General features: G+C 49.7%; 2 protein-coding genes across 4 annotated transcripts in view; one reads left to right on the top strand and one right to left on the bottom strand.

The window, feature by feature from the left end:
* fancm (FA complementation group M) overlaps positions 1-13,411 on the bottom strand; it is a 39,713-nt gene that overhangs the window by 20,558 nt on the left and 5,744 nt on the right. For all 3 annotated transcript variants that reach the window (XM_023828460.2, XM_023828462.2, XM_023828461.2), the window contains exon 5: positions 161-292. In XM_023828460.2, the coding sequence (XP_023684228.2) occupies positions 161-292 (132 nt within the window). The remainder of the gene's footprint in view (positions 1-160; positions 293-13,411) is intronic.
* soul3 (heme-binding protein soul3) lies at positions 7,347-13,350 on the top strand. The gene is made up of 5 exons (XM_023828466.2): positions 7,347-7,917; positions 11,550-11,644; positions 11,986-12,127; positions 12,342-12,525; positions 12,770-13,350. Exons 1-5 carry the CDS (start codon positions 7,677-7,679, stop codon positions 12,939-12,941), a joined length of 834 nt encoding a protein of 277 aa, XP_023684234.1. The 5' UTR covers positions 7,347-7,676; the 3' UTR covers positions 12,942-13,350.

The following is a 13,411-nucleotide window of genomic DNA, read 5'->3' as shown; positions in this document are numbered from 1 at the left end:
AAAGAGCTAAACACATTGTTCTATCATGAACATGCAGAAATATTCAGGCGCATGGACTTCAGGTGACACAGGACAGCGAGGGACCGCCAGGCTCACGGCTCCATCTCATAGACAGGGAGCACATACAGTGGGCAGGCGGGGCCCATGCACCAGGCCGTACCACGATGCGGGGGTGCGGGTTGTTCCGGAACTGATCCCGGGCCAAGATGACTTGGTACTTTGTGAGAGAGCGCAGGTCGCGGGCAGACAGGACCCCCGTCTGGGTCAGGCGGCTGGTGAACTTCTCCAAGACCTGCAGAGACATACAAGGGGGGAGTGAGGAGGGGGCAGGACAGCGAAAAGAGAAAAGAGCAATTTTAACAGCCTTTTGAAGAGTTTACTACTCAATTTATGCTTTTCCTGTTCTCTGTTGAAGCAGAAAAAGGGTCGAATCCCCCACCCCACAAAACACCGCCCATTTTGTGCCCCCCGGTTGTCCAAGCTCTCACAAGAAAGGCATTTTTTGCAGCCTTTTCAGGCACAGAAAAGAAAAGTGGGAACTAGCCACTTCTACCGTAATTTCTTGCCATCAAAGCCACTTAATTTCAGTCCCTTTTCTTCAGCAGGAAAGTTATTACAGACATTCGGCAATATACAAGGTGCAAAAGCCCAGCATGATTCTGCACCAAGTAACTGTAATTTGTCCACAAAACTGGAGGAAGTGGTTGGGCTTTACCTTACTTGCCCAGGATGTAGTTGATAATGTAAGAGAGAGATGTTCCTTGGAGATTTTTACCCTGAAAACTTACAGTGCCAAATAAAGTTTTAAAAAGCTTAATCTTTTGTCACACACCAGGAGCAGGTGGTACGAAGGTTTAGTGCAGAGGACTGAAGTGTGGCCCCCTGCTGCGGTTTGCTTTACCTGAACGGCCCCAAAAACACCCAGCTGTATGACTGAGCGACTCTGTAAGCTGCTTTATTAAAGCGTCACCAAAGTAAATCTTAAATTAAAGAGGATGACATATCCGTTATGTAGCGGCAGACGTGAGCTGATCCCTAACCAGTACCAGTGATGGCTGCCTCATTTGCTTTCAGCACACACGTCTGACAGTCCCAGGAACGAGGGCCGCAACAAGCTGCCATCTTTGCCGGCGTTTTGGAGACCTGGGCGCCGGATCTAGTTTGCATGGTCTAGAAATCATGGATGAGCGTGAGCTTGCCGCTGACAGGGCCAAACGTAAGAGGATTGAGATGGTGAAATTAAAAGCTACCGTTTAATAAGTTTAATAGATGGAGCTTGACCTTGGGCTAATGGCCACAGACTCACTGGAGGTTGGGCTGCGGGCACCAGCATATCAGGGAATTTCCATGGCCACACCCAAACTGGAGGACCGGGCCCCCCCCACACGGGCTGCTGCGGCGTCCCTCCTTCCGCACATTCATCCCATAATCCACAAATTGGTGCCGACACGCTACAGGCCGGAGTGTAAGGAGCGAACGCATAAACAGCCAATCAGAAGAGTGTTGAGACGTCAATGTCCTGGCAGCCAATGTGATGGCAAAAATCCTAAAAGTAGTGGGGGGGCGCTCACGGATTAAAGCACGCGTGGCATACCTGTGACACGCCTGATAAGGCAGACGCACGTTAAGTTGAGGCTGGTCAGAATACAGGAGCTGTCAGTCCAACCGATGGGCCCTCTAATGCTGACCTAACCTTTTCCATCTGAGTCCCCTCTATTCCTCCCCAGGGCAGCTCCAGCCAAGAGCGGTAAATCCCTCGTACGCATCAGCAGATGGCCTGGGGAGAAGGGATTACACGCACATCTCAGGTAGAATTTGTCTCGGGAACAATTTCACCCTTTGATGTCCCCAGGCAAGTCTTATTTACATTGATTATCTATGGAGAAAGAGAGAGGTGCTCTGTGAATGATCAGCATTAATCTGATCTTAGTATCAACCCCCACATGGCCTTTTTCCATAAATGTTTCCTGGGCTCACTATACAGCACGCCCCACCCCCCCCCCCCAGCCTTTGCCGGGACGGGTAATCTAACAAACCATGGTCAATGGTTTAACCAAGAAATAACAGGCATCAGAGCGACCAGAAGTCTGGGTCTGGAAACCCCGCCCTTCTCATTTCCCCCAGCCAGCACGGGCACCAATAACACCCTGCTCAGCCCCACCCTACATTTAACACATGGATTGATGGAGGGGCGGAGATTCGTGTTTCAGCCCCTCAGATACCCCCCCACCCCACACCCAGCTTCACAGCGAGACTCCATCAGAGCAACACAATCAGAGGCATGGATCAAAACCTTGGGCACCAAACTAGTTTAACTTTCATTACTGCCACGCGGCCGGAGACTAAGGGCAGTAATAAGGTTAATTAAAACTTAAAACATTTTGACACTAATAGAAACGTACACAAATATGGGATCCACGTTATTACATGTCTGACAAGTGGCAGTTAAGATCACGTGCGATACAAATCAAACATGCCAAACTCAAACCAGAAATATAGCAACATTACAACTATTGTCAAACAGACAAGTTAAACTTGTCTCATTGACTGCAGTCAGTTTTCACTCTGAAGTACTGAATTATCCAGGTGGAGCGATGAAGAACCTTTGGATTTTTATATTACAAAAGCCTCATAAATGACAGAAAACAGCAACTCAGCCCCATGTCTAAATAAGGAAACACTAATAAAGATCTCAATTGACTCTATACCTCTTGGGGAATCTGAGATGCTATAGTGCCCAGAGCATTTTAAAAAAAAAAACAAAAAAAAAAAGCCACATGAGAATAGAGAAAAATACTAACTGTAATGAGGACTCAGAGGCTCGTGAGGCTCTCCAATCAAAACCCACAAGGGAGAAGGAATGAATAAATCAACCAATCAAAACAAAGGGAGGGACTAGATGAGTCAATGCAGCCTAAAATGACACATTTAAGAAAACATCTCAGACACTGAAGCAAAACCATTAACCTGAGCTTGAAAGAGGTCCTATTTAAAGGAGCGGGAAGATTTCAGGATCAGCCGCTGTCAACTTTCAGGCCTTGTGATTCGTGACTTGAACAAAACTGCTTGGTGTGCAACTCAGCTTATACACAAAACCAACGACCACAAAGGTGTGACAGGACACACAGTCTGAGCTGCTGATCTCCCCCCCCCCACACACACAAACACCTGCCCCCCATTCCCACACGCCCTCCTTCCTCACCATTTGCCTATTTACACTATGTTAATTAATAACAACACTTTATTGATCCCCGTGGGGAAATCCTCTATTCGCCAACCCCATCTTGCTCTCCATCACACACACAGAACACAGACACTTATGTAGGTAAGAGCGAGCCTGACAGTGAAGGGCAGCCACCCGCAGCGGCGCCCATGGACCTGGGGGTTAAGGGCCTCGCTCAAGGGCCCACAGATGTGACTATTCTGCTGACACCAGGTGCAAACCTGCAACCTTCCGATTACAGGCACAGAGGCCTATAGCCCACAGAGCCACACACTGTCCTCTGGGTCAGGGTCCAGTGCGATTTCAATCCTGCTTTCCAAAGCCCTGTACTAGGCACAGCAGCGATATTTTCCCATCTAGCTGCAGAAACACTGCACTCCAGAAATAGCTTTGAGGCCGGATGTCAAAAGCAGACAGACAAACTGAGAAAGGCAGGAGATTCACAGCATCTTGCAGCACGATCCTACGCGGTACCCGCCGTCATCCTGCTCAGAAAAACAGACGCTCCCTTGTGTCCCTGCACCCGAGGGAGACTTGTGACCGGCCGATGTACAACAGTCGGCGGCTCTTATGTGAGAAAGGTTTGGAGTAGATGGTAAGCCCGATCTCAGAGCAGTGCGGGGGCAAATTGCCCCCATCCTGTGAGTGAGGAGGAGGATGTGTGAAAATCCGTCACTTTAATTTAATCTTGCATGAGGTAGAGCCCAGGAAGGTCAAGCGCTGGAGCACCATGGAAATGGCTCGGACTGGACCAGGCCAGTCAGGACAAGGCGCTGGATTTTTGTCCAGCCTGTGGTTACAGTGCCATGATGAAAACGTCACAGCCTCCGGTGGCATTAAGTGTCCATCTGGGCCACAGGTTAAGAAGAAGGGGGGGGTTATGAAGACGAGGTTGGTGTTGGGGAGCGTCTCTTCTGGCTCATTTCACTCACAGAAAACGACCTTTCATAAAATGAATGAAACAGAAATTACCTTGTTTTCCTTGTTCTGATGAACGCTCATAGTAGCGCTTTCAAAAAATTCAGATGACAAACCGTCCAGTCCAGCATGACCCCCGAGAAGACCGTCAGTCAACTCGGACGTCCCTCTGAAGGTGCAGCCCATCACCCTAACACCCCCTGTACCTGATGCGGGACGTGCTGGGAAATCTCCCCTGCTACACCATGCACCACCCGCCCATTCCCTCCGTCACCCTGAGGCTCCATTTCGCCCTAATTCAATGCACAACAAAAGCATCACACAACAATGACATTCCTGATAAATGAGAAAATAATAAGTGAAATCAGAAGAATATGTTTGATTTCCCTCCCAGCCCTCAGTGTCAGGTTACAACGCCCCACGAATCCATCACAAACCTCTTCCTTGCCAAAAACATTAAGAATTAGTGTCTATCTGCCTGTACTACCACTGACGGTGGGATCAGCCCTGCCCATCTGCCAGAGGCACCCAGACATCTCACATGGTTTATAATCCCCGTCCAGGCAGTCAGATCGCTGTTAGGATCTTAAGACATTCGGGCCTTAGCCCCGGTTCTGACTCAGGGCATGGTTACTGAGTGTTCTCAAGACCCCATGGATATTTCTCAATACCAAGAATGCAAAGATCATACTTGTGGTCATGGTAAGACCAGTCTTTGCTAACTTGATGCCCAAGAACGAACTTCGGGCACAATGAATCATGACGTCTCATTTGGCAAGTATGCAACTGAGGCCGGATGGGACAGGAACATCATCGAGGGATTATTACTGTCCTCAGTACTTCTGTTACTGAGTATTGGAACTGGTCTTCGGCAATGGAAGATGAAGGAAAACAGGTACACGAGAGCACAAGTACGCATACTGAAAAACACTCCCTACTGCTGCAGAAGAAAATACTCCCATGATGCTCAAGGGCTCTGGACAATACATTACACCTTAATCATCTTCTGTCAAGCTCTGTTTCCATCTGTTGATTATGGGTTTTACCTGGGAAAACACTATAAATAATTCAGGCCCGTGTGCGATGTGTAGCTAAGCAGGTTAGTGATTAGTAGAAGGGGAAGGTCATGGATTCCCACCCCACAGCCAGAACAGCAATCATATTACTGCTGGCCCTTATCCCCAACTGCACCGGGACGCTGGCTGACCTGCACCCTGATACCAAGCTTTCCTCACTTGTACGCCGGCCCAATAAATGAACATGAAATGCTCTCTGGCTCTTAAATGCAGGCATGCTGCGAGTTTCCCATTCGCTAACATGTACAGTAAGCGCCAGACGGTCTTAACCGAGCATGACGGCGGTTAGTGGAGCGAAACATTATCACTATTTTAATCCCATCACAGGGAAATCTGGTCTTCTAAGCTACACCAGCGTCTGGTGGGACGCCGCAGCGAGAGCCAGAGACACAGGGGACACTTCCTGCTTTATTCCCTATATTTGAGCCGCAGCAAAATAAAGCCACGCTTGGCTGGGAGTGGCCACTCAACAAGACATTCCTTTGTTTAATAAAAGCAGATAGAAAGCAGCAGCAGCTTTTCACACATTCTGGAGAACGCTGGACTCCATTAAAGCCACGCAGATGCATGGAGCTCCTCCTGAGCACTAAGCTGAAGATAAATGGGGAGCAATAATCAGCTGTCCGGCGGTTCATCCAATCAGCATGGACCATGTGGTCATGGGCTGTGGGGTAGATTCCCATTGTTAAATAAAGGGAAAACTACTATATCAATTACACTGACAGTACATTCAGGGTGCTTTGTACAGCAAGTCACTTTCTGCCCTAAACACATATAAACTGGACTCTGCTTTCCTAGTGTTCGTGTGCGATTACCCGCTTTCTATCTTCTAACCATGAGGAATCAGTTCCTAGAATTAGACACTTCTATTCTCAACACGAATACCTTCCAGAAACAAAGCTGAGTCGTTCTCTTAAGACCTGAAATTGGCTGGGATAAAGGGGGGGGGCATGAGAACAGCCAGCTACAGGCTAATTAGCACCAACATCTGCCGCTCCTGAGCTATTGACTGATAATATCCAGGTTCGGTCCTTCCACCCCACCTCTACTGCTGGGAGAGGGTTCAGGGCCTGTGACGGACTGCGCAGACAGAGGCACACACACACACACACACACACACACACACACACACACACACTTTGTGGTTCCACTCTGGTCCTCCACAGACCGCGCTCGCTCCCTCTGCCCATGCTCTGCTCTAAGCTGAAGACTGCTCGGCCGCCCGCTGTACCAATACGCATTTCCTCTCTTCAATATTTAAACAAAAAACAAACAAAAAAAAAAAACTTCAAGAAGAATGTTTTTCTTCCCCTCCTGCCTGCTGCCTCCTTCTCATAACTCGTGTGCCAGTGCACTTCCTTCAGGTTACACGAGGGCGGGGGCAGGGGCAGGGGGGGTTGGTGAGGGTTTGGGGAGCGATTCGCTGAGGGTCGCGAACCACACGGAGGAGGGTGAGAGAGGACAGACCGAGGCTCTCCATCACCGTGATGCACAGGCATCGCTGCCCAGAGCAGGGGCTCGCATGGGAGACGGGGCTGCTTTTCATTACACATGCCGGCACGTCTTACAGGGAAACACTGCTCAGTCTCCATTACGAAATTGGCAATTTCATTCCTGTCACAGCCTGAAGTGAAAAAAGGGTGTTGATGAGAAAAAGATTCTCCGCTTCCAGTATGGAGGGAAATCAATCAAGGGGGAGGCCTTCAATCCCCCCCCCCCCCCCACCCACAAATGTATTTACTCACAGGCATGTGTACACACACGCGCACTTGCAGACACACACATGCCTGCATGCACACACACAACTATGCCAACTATAATATATTTATGATAATTTTTAAGGATTAGCCTTAAGGAGTGGTAATAATTAACTCAAAATTCTATGTACTAATATACAATATCTATACAAACAGCTACATCAGTCCATACCAGCTGCGGCTTTGAATATAGGTCATACAGTTTATGTAAATGACAGCACAACTGTTCGTATTGTATATGCAGTTAAACGGAGCAAGAAAGTAATGTCAAGTCTTTCACAGAAATCAGTAAACTAAGGAAGGGAAAAAAAAAGCCTACGGTCCGAGAGCACGGCCCCGAGGTGGGAAGGGGCGGCCGGCCAAGGGCCACGTGACCGCCCAGAGGCGCTTATAAAGATGAAATTAGAGTCCCATCAAGACCATCGGAGACAGATATTCAAGGGTACCGATCTCCAGCTTCGGTCGGTCTTTATTTCGTTTTCAATTTTTTAAGCTCGTAATTCTTAAGTACGTAAAGGGAACCTGCCAGACGCGATCAACACAAGCTGCGAAATTAACGGTGAACGGAGCGTGAAGCTGTCTTAATTTATACCCCAGGGGGCAGGCGGGCATCGACTGCTTACTGACACCGGAAAGTGTGCAAGTAAAGCAGGCAGATTTCAGACTTTCCGAAGTAACGTTCCTCTCAACGCAAAGGCGACGATGGACCGCGGAGGCTGTCGTCTAAACGGCGGTCAAGGTGGCGAAAGCGGCGGACTGAGTTCAGGTGCCGGTGGCGGGATGATCACGCTGGAGGACCTGGAATCCTTCTCGGAGGATCAGCAGTCAGACTCCGGCAACGGGAGTCTGGAAGAGGGTGAAACTATGGCAGATGACGAGCAGGAGAGACTTCTACATTACTGGCAGGACGTGGCCAGGGGACATCAGGTCGAAGTGCCCAGAGGTAAGACGGGGTTTGCGCGCGTTCAGGATGCATGGACACTGCACGCATACTTCTTATCATGCTTGCACTTCGGAGACATTTTTGTGGACAGCACCACCAAGGCATGAAAATTACGCGACGGCAACAATGAGCAGCGAATTCCCTCATCCTCCCTCACACAGTGATTTCCTGTTGCTGGATGCACATTAACGAGTTTGAAAGTTCGTAAAGAAGCGCGCAAGCTTCTCGTCCCAGAAAAAACAGTCAAAACTCGTAAATAAGCCTTTAAATCGAATTTAAAATACAGAACAGCACATTTAGAACGCGCAAAAATCCCCGTTATACTGAATTCTGTCAATTTAAGTGACAATTATGCGACAATTAAGCACAATGACCATTTGCTGTACGTCGATGGCATTTAGATGATATCTGTCCTGTAATTACACATAGAAGAAAATCATACCACTGGCCGCAGTGCACCTCAGAATTCAGGTGCTGCATAAAAAGAAATGAAATTCTTGTTTGCCATCGTGGTTTTCATGCAGTTGAATTAAAACGCCCCACTGCAATACGCAAAAAAATACCGAGATCTACATAAATGAAATTATTCGCGACAAATGTATGGGTTTACGATAAAATCCAGTTTGCTTTAAAATGGCAGTATACATTAACTTAAAGAGACAAAGTCTAAAGTTATATAAAACAGTAACGGGTGAGTATTGAACAAACAGTCACAAAGAAAAAATAGGGGCAGCACCGGTGAAACCTTCACAGAGCCTCAGGTGGCAGATAAACCTCTTACCAAAGAGGGCATAGCTTTGGAAACTGATCTGGACAATGCTGACCTATGGGGGGGGGAAGGTCCTCTTGGTCACATGGCAATTCCTACGCCATGTGCATGGGGATCTTTCCGAGCAAAGCGTGCCATGTGGGGACTGGGCTTTGGAGGTGACTCCAGGCATGAAGGAAAGATGCACAAAAGGGCAGCAGAGTGTTAACACTGCTCCACCCGCCAGGGAAATCCAACACAGTGGCCTCTCCCCTGCTGTCTGCTGATCAATCCCCAGTAACACATTTCATCTCCAGCACCAGTCATTCCGAGATGATAAAGATCACATTTACAGTGTTATAATAATAATAATTTATTGGGGAAATTCTTATGCCTCCCCAATTTGCTCTCTGGGAGCTAGGGATTAAGGGCCTTGCTCAAAGACCTGCAGACGTGCCGAGGCTGGGCTAGAACCAGCGACCTTCTGATTGCAGGCACAGAGCCCACTGAGCCACACATTGGCCCACCAAGTTAATACCCACAAGTTGCTCCCTCGTTTCATATCAACGCATCTTCATCCCTCATAGCGAACCTACTAACAAGGTGTAAAGGTCTTTCCTCTCCGAGGCCACTCAGCATGGGGCGAGCGTGGCTTCCGATCACAGGCACTCGCGCCCGTCCCAAGTAATCATCCTGCGTTAGGGCACCATCTAAAGTCACACGCTTTCAAAGCACAGATGTCTCATGGAAAAGCGGGTGCCAGAACAAAAGACAAAGGGCCATGATTTTCATATGGTGGGGAAAGAGGAACAACAAATTTCACCTCAGAGCGTTTAAGAGCGCCTGACGACAAAATGAGGGAATTCACATGGTGGGCGTGGCATGGGCCATAATGCAAAGGTAAAGTGCTGATATCATGCAGCATGTAAATTCTGCTATGCGGAGACGTTGGGAAAGAAGAAAGTCTCGATTTTTTGCTGGTCTCCTCCAGGGGCACGTGAATCATTTTCCTCTGGATATGAAGGTCCTGGTGCTGAGGATAACGCAGCAGCCAGTGAGGTCACACGTGTGAATTTGACAGTCCGGTGCTTAAAGAGCCAGGACCATTTTCCTGCGACATCCGGGCTGAACGGACAAAGTCTGCATTCGGGCCTGAAACTCAGGGGGTCTGACTCTGACATTCTCAGTACAAACGGGTCTGAATGAGTGTCAGTGATGAAGAGAGGATTAGAGACACAGACAAGCTGCATGCAGGCCTGTGGCAGCTCAGACTCCTATGTTTAAAGCTGGGGTCTCTTACATGGTCCAACAGCTTCACACCCTCCAGTGAGGGGCCAGCAGTAGACATTGTTAAGGCGTTATGGTGTTAAGGACTCAGGCCAACATCCAGGTCGCTAGATGTGGGTTGTCACTGCACGGGGTCACTAACAACCCCGAAACACAAACTAACGCTTTTAACCCGGAATCGCGGGGAGAGGCGGCTCCCTGCGGAACACGGCAAGAACGAGACGGGGGAACGTCGGGACTTGGTATTATGACTCCCGTGTGGCTGTAACACCCCAAGAGGCCAGCCGCTACTGACACAATAAAACAAGGTTCAGCCAACACCCCCTCGCAGAAGCACAGCCAACACCACAGAAAGCATGGCTGCTGCTGGCAGGCAGAAAGATACGGAACAGGTTTTTCCATGTAATAATTACATACTATCTTAAACATTGCATTGCATGCCGCCAAATGAATGTAAAATGTTAAAAACAAACCTATAAAGCCTTGACAAACAAGTTGTTTTTAGTTAGGAGCAAACTGTTCTCAATCACTGATGCGGTGAAACAGTGTCATGGAGGCGTTCCCTGCCCCCACCCTTGGCACGCGATCCCACCCAACAGCCTAACCTGCTCGGCCTGAGTCACCTGTGCTCACACTGGCTCCAGGTGACCAGTACCCCTACCCGGGGGTGGGGGGTGGGGGGGATCCCTGTGCCGTTATCACTCCTAGTCATACCTCATCACTTCAAATATGCTGTTTTTGTGGAGTGAGTCCCAATCTCACTCGAAACCTACGACCTATTGATCTGCAACTGCAGTGCATGATGTCAGTCACTGTGTCCCCCTCTGTGGGACAAGCTCAGCTACAGAACCGGTAATACAGAAGAAGCACTTAGCCCACTAAGTGCAGCGTTGGATGGTCCTAGGTTAGACAGGCACCTTCCTTTCAGTAAATGTGGTGTTTGAGACCCAGGAACCCAGGAAGATAAACACACTTGGCTGTATACATTCAGTGAGTTCGACCCATGTTATGGGGTGAACCCCCCAAACACACACACACACACACACACAGCTCTCTGGCACCTGAAATTCCCTAAATCCGACTTCCAGATGCCTGAGGGGGAGCTCATGTTTGGGTGGGTGGGGGTAATGGAGAGCCGTCTCACGTTGCCGTGCAGGCTGGCGGCATTCCAGCCAGATCAAGTCCAGAAGGTGGTTTGGATGCAGCGTTAGATCATGTGGTCAATACAGTTCAGGGAGCAATGCGTTCTGGGTGTGACGCCTCTCTTGGAAGACGCTCGGAATGCTAGGCCACTCACAAACCTCAGCAACATTGGTACAGGGAGCCGACGCAAATCAACATCCACAAAGGAGCCATTCTAACTCTCACTGCAAAGTCCTCCAGTGCAAGTGGCATGCAGAGGGCTGTGCACCATTAGGGACAAAGTGAAACTGGCCACTGAGATTTGCTGCGGAAGGTGGGGGCACCAGCAGGGAGGCTCTCCTAGGGCCCCACAGGGGTTTTCACCAGCACACACCAGTAAGGTGAATAAGCAGAGCACTAGCCCCTCCCAAACAGACTAAACTCCCCTGATGGCATTGTGCCCCCCTCCCCACAGACATGGCCGGGCCCATCCAGCAGCTGACCACCAACAACGATGGCACCCAGGACCGGCAGCCCGTGCCCAGCACCCTCATCATCCGCAAAGAGAAGGTGAGTCCCACCCCAGGGCCGAACGGAAACTCTGGGCTTTACCTGAGCATCACTTAACAGGACAGGTTTTGGCCGGGTCCCGCATTCGGACTCATCCTGTCACATTCAGGTTTGGCAGCTTTCACTGCTACATTTGTAATTAAATCCCACGACATGGCACAGGTAACAGCCAAATGGTTTCCCTGTCAACACGCCTTGAGGATCTACTGAGCAAAGATGCACTGTTTGTAAAAGGTTATCTTCAGCACACTAAACTAGGAATTTGCTTTTGGAAGCAATTTAAAGGCAACTTAAACTGGTTGACATGTATCCATGGCTGAGCAGAGCGTGTGCCCCCGCAGTGCGGGACTGTGCTCTACGAGAAGAGGCACTACGAGAAGGCCTACTGGGCCTGCATCACCATCCAGGAGGAGACCTACGAGCAAAGCATCTGCCACGGCTTCATGAAGCTCATGAGATACATCTGCCAGCAGAACTCCTCAGGTAACTCTCCACGCCGACTCGCACGCCACTACCCCTCCCCATCGGCTTCAGATGTCATGCAGCTTCTGGTTGGATCCACAAGAGCATGAGGTAAGCATATACCCCAGGCACGTCATCAGCAAATGCAGGGCTTCTCCAGCCAGTGTGAGGTCCCCCGAGTGTCCTGTGTCCCAGGAGAGCTCTGATCATCTCACCCCCGTTTCCCCATCTGCAGGCAGCTACCTGGGGATGACTATCCCCATCGTGACTGTGGTGCGTACAGACGAGGCGCACACCGCCCTGTCCCAGGCTGTGACCGTGGCCTACTACTTGCCCCCAGAGTTTCAAGGGCAGCCCCCACAGCCCTTCGATGGAGATATCATCATCGAAGAATGGCCTGCCACCATCATCTACGCCAGGTCGGTCTGAGATTGGGGAACCCCATGGCTGACTCATGGCTGACTCTTAAGAGAGACAGGATCTTTAAAGTAATGTTGTGATAATTATGCTCCTAAGCTACAAAAAGCTTAGCAGCTGGGCTTAGTCTGCCTTTAGTGGGAATGTCACTTCCTGTCTGAAAAGGAAGTGACCGTCCTGAACGCTGGCACCTCCATGCTGGTGTTCTGGCTTCATGGCCCCTCCTCCTTCCGTCCTCACTTTCAGGGCTTTCAGCGGTGCCACGAACGAACAGACTATCCTCAATGAGATCAACGTGCTGGCGGACATCCTCGAGTCGCCGGGCATCTTCCTGAGTGACTCTTTCATCGTGGCAAGCTACAGCAGCCCAGCCGATGCCAACCGCCGAAACGAGATCTGGTTCCTGGAGAGGCCCTGAGTTGACTCTAATGGTCCCTCCCACCTCATACGCTTATTGACCACTCTAGTCCAGTGTGGCCCATTTGTCCACTGACCCATGCCGCAACCAGCCGGCCTAAGGCAGATTACAGTAGTTTAACCCTAAATCGATGGCCATTCGCTACAATATCCATATCATTTCTGGGTGAACAGGGGCCAGTGATGATAATGACTATTTCCCTCTTGGTTTTTAATGCTGAATGGTCATTATTTTGCATTTTTGGGAGGCCATCTTAGGACAGGAATCCCAGTCATCTGACTCCACGCTAATGTGATAATCAGTGCTTCTGGAATTGGAGATCACAGAGGCACCCACATTCACACCATAAACACACTGCAGACAGTTATCCAAAGTCAGACTGACTGTGTTACTGCTAACAGAGGGGGGGGGGGGGGGGGGGGGGGGGCAGGAAGTGGCAGAATTTGTGTGACAGTCAGATGTTTTCACCG

This window comes from Paramormyrops kingsleyae, chromosome 14 (genome assembly GCF_048594095.1).
Source record: "Paramormyrops kingsleyae isolate MSU_618 chromosome 14, PKINGS_0.4, whole genome shotgun sequence".
Lineage (NCBI taxonomy): Eukaryota > Metazoa > Chordata > Actinopteri > Osteoglossiformes > Mormyridae > Paramormyrops > Paramormyrops kingsleyae.
The sequence above is the reverse complement of the archived record's forward strand: the minus strand, read 5'-3'. Positions and strand labels throughout refer to the sequence as shown.

Excerpts from the sequence above, each read along its gene's own strand:
- soul3 (XM_023828466.2), top strand. The coding sequence starts at position 7,677 with ATGGACCGCGGAGGCTGTCGTCTAAACGGCGGTCAAGGTGGCGAAAGC. Across the intron at positions 12,128-12,341 it reads CTGCCAGCAGAACTCCTCAG|GCAGCTACCTGGGGATGACT; the intron begins GTAACTCTCCAC and ends CCCCATCTGCAG. Across the intron at positions 12,526-12,769 it reads GCCACCATCATCTACGCCAG|GGCTTTCAGCGGTGCCACGA; the intron begins GTCGGTCTGAGA and ends CCTCACTTTCAG.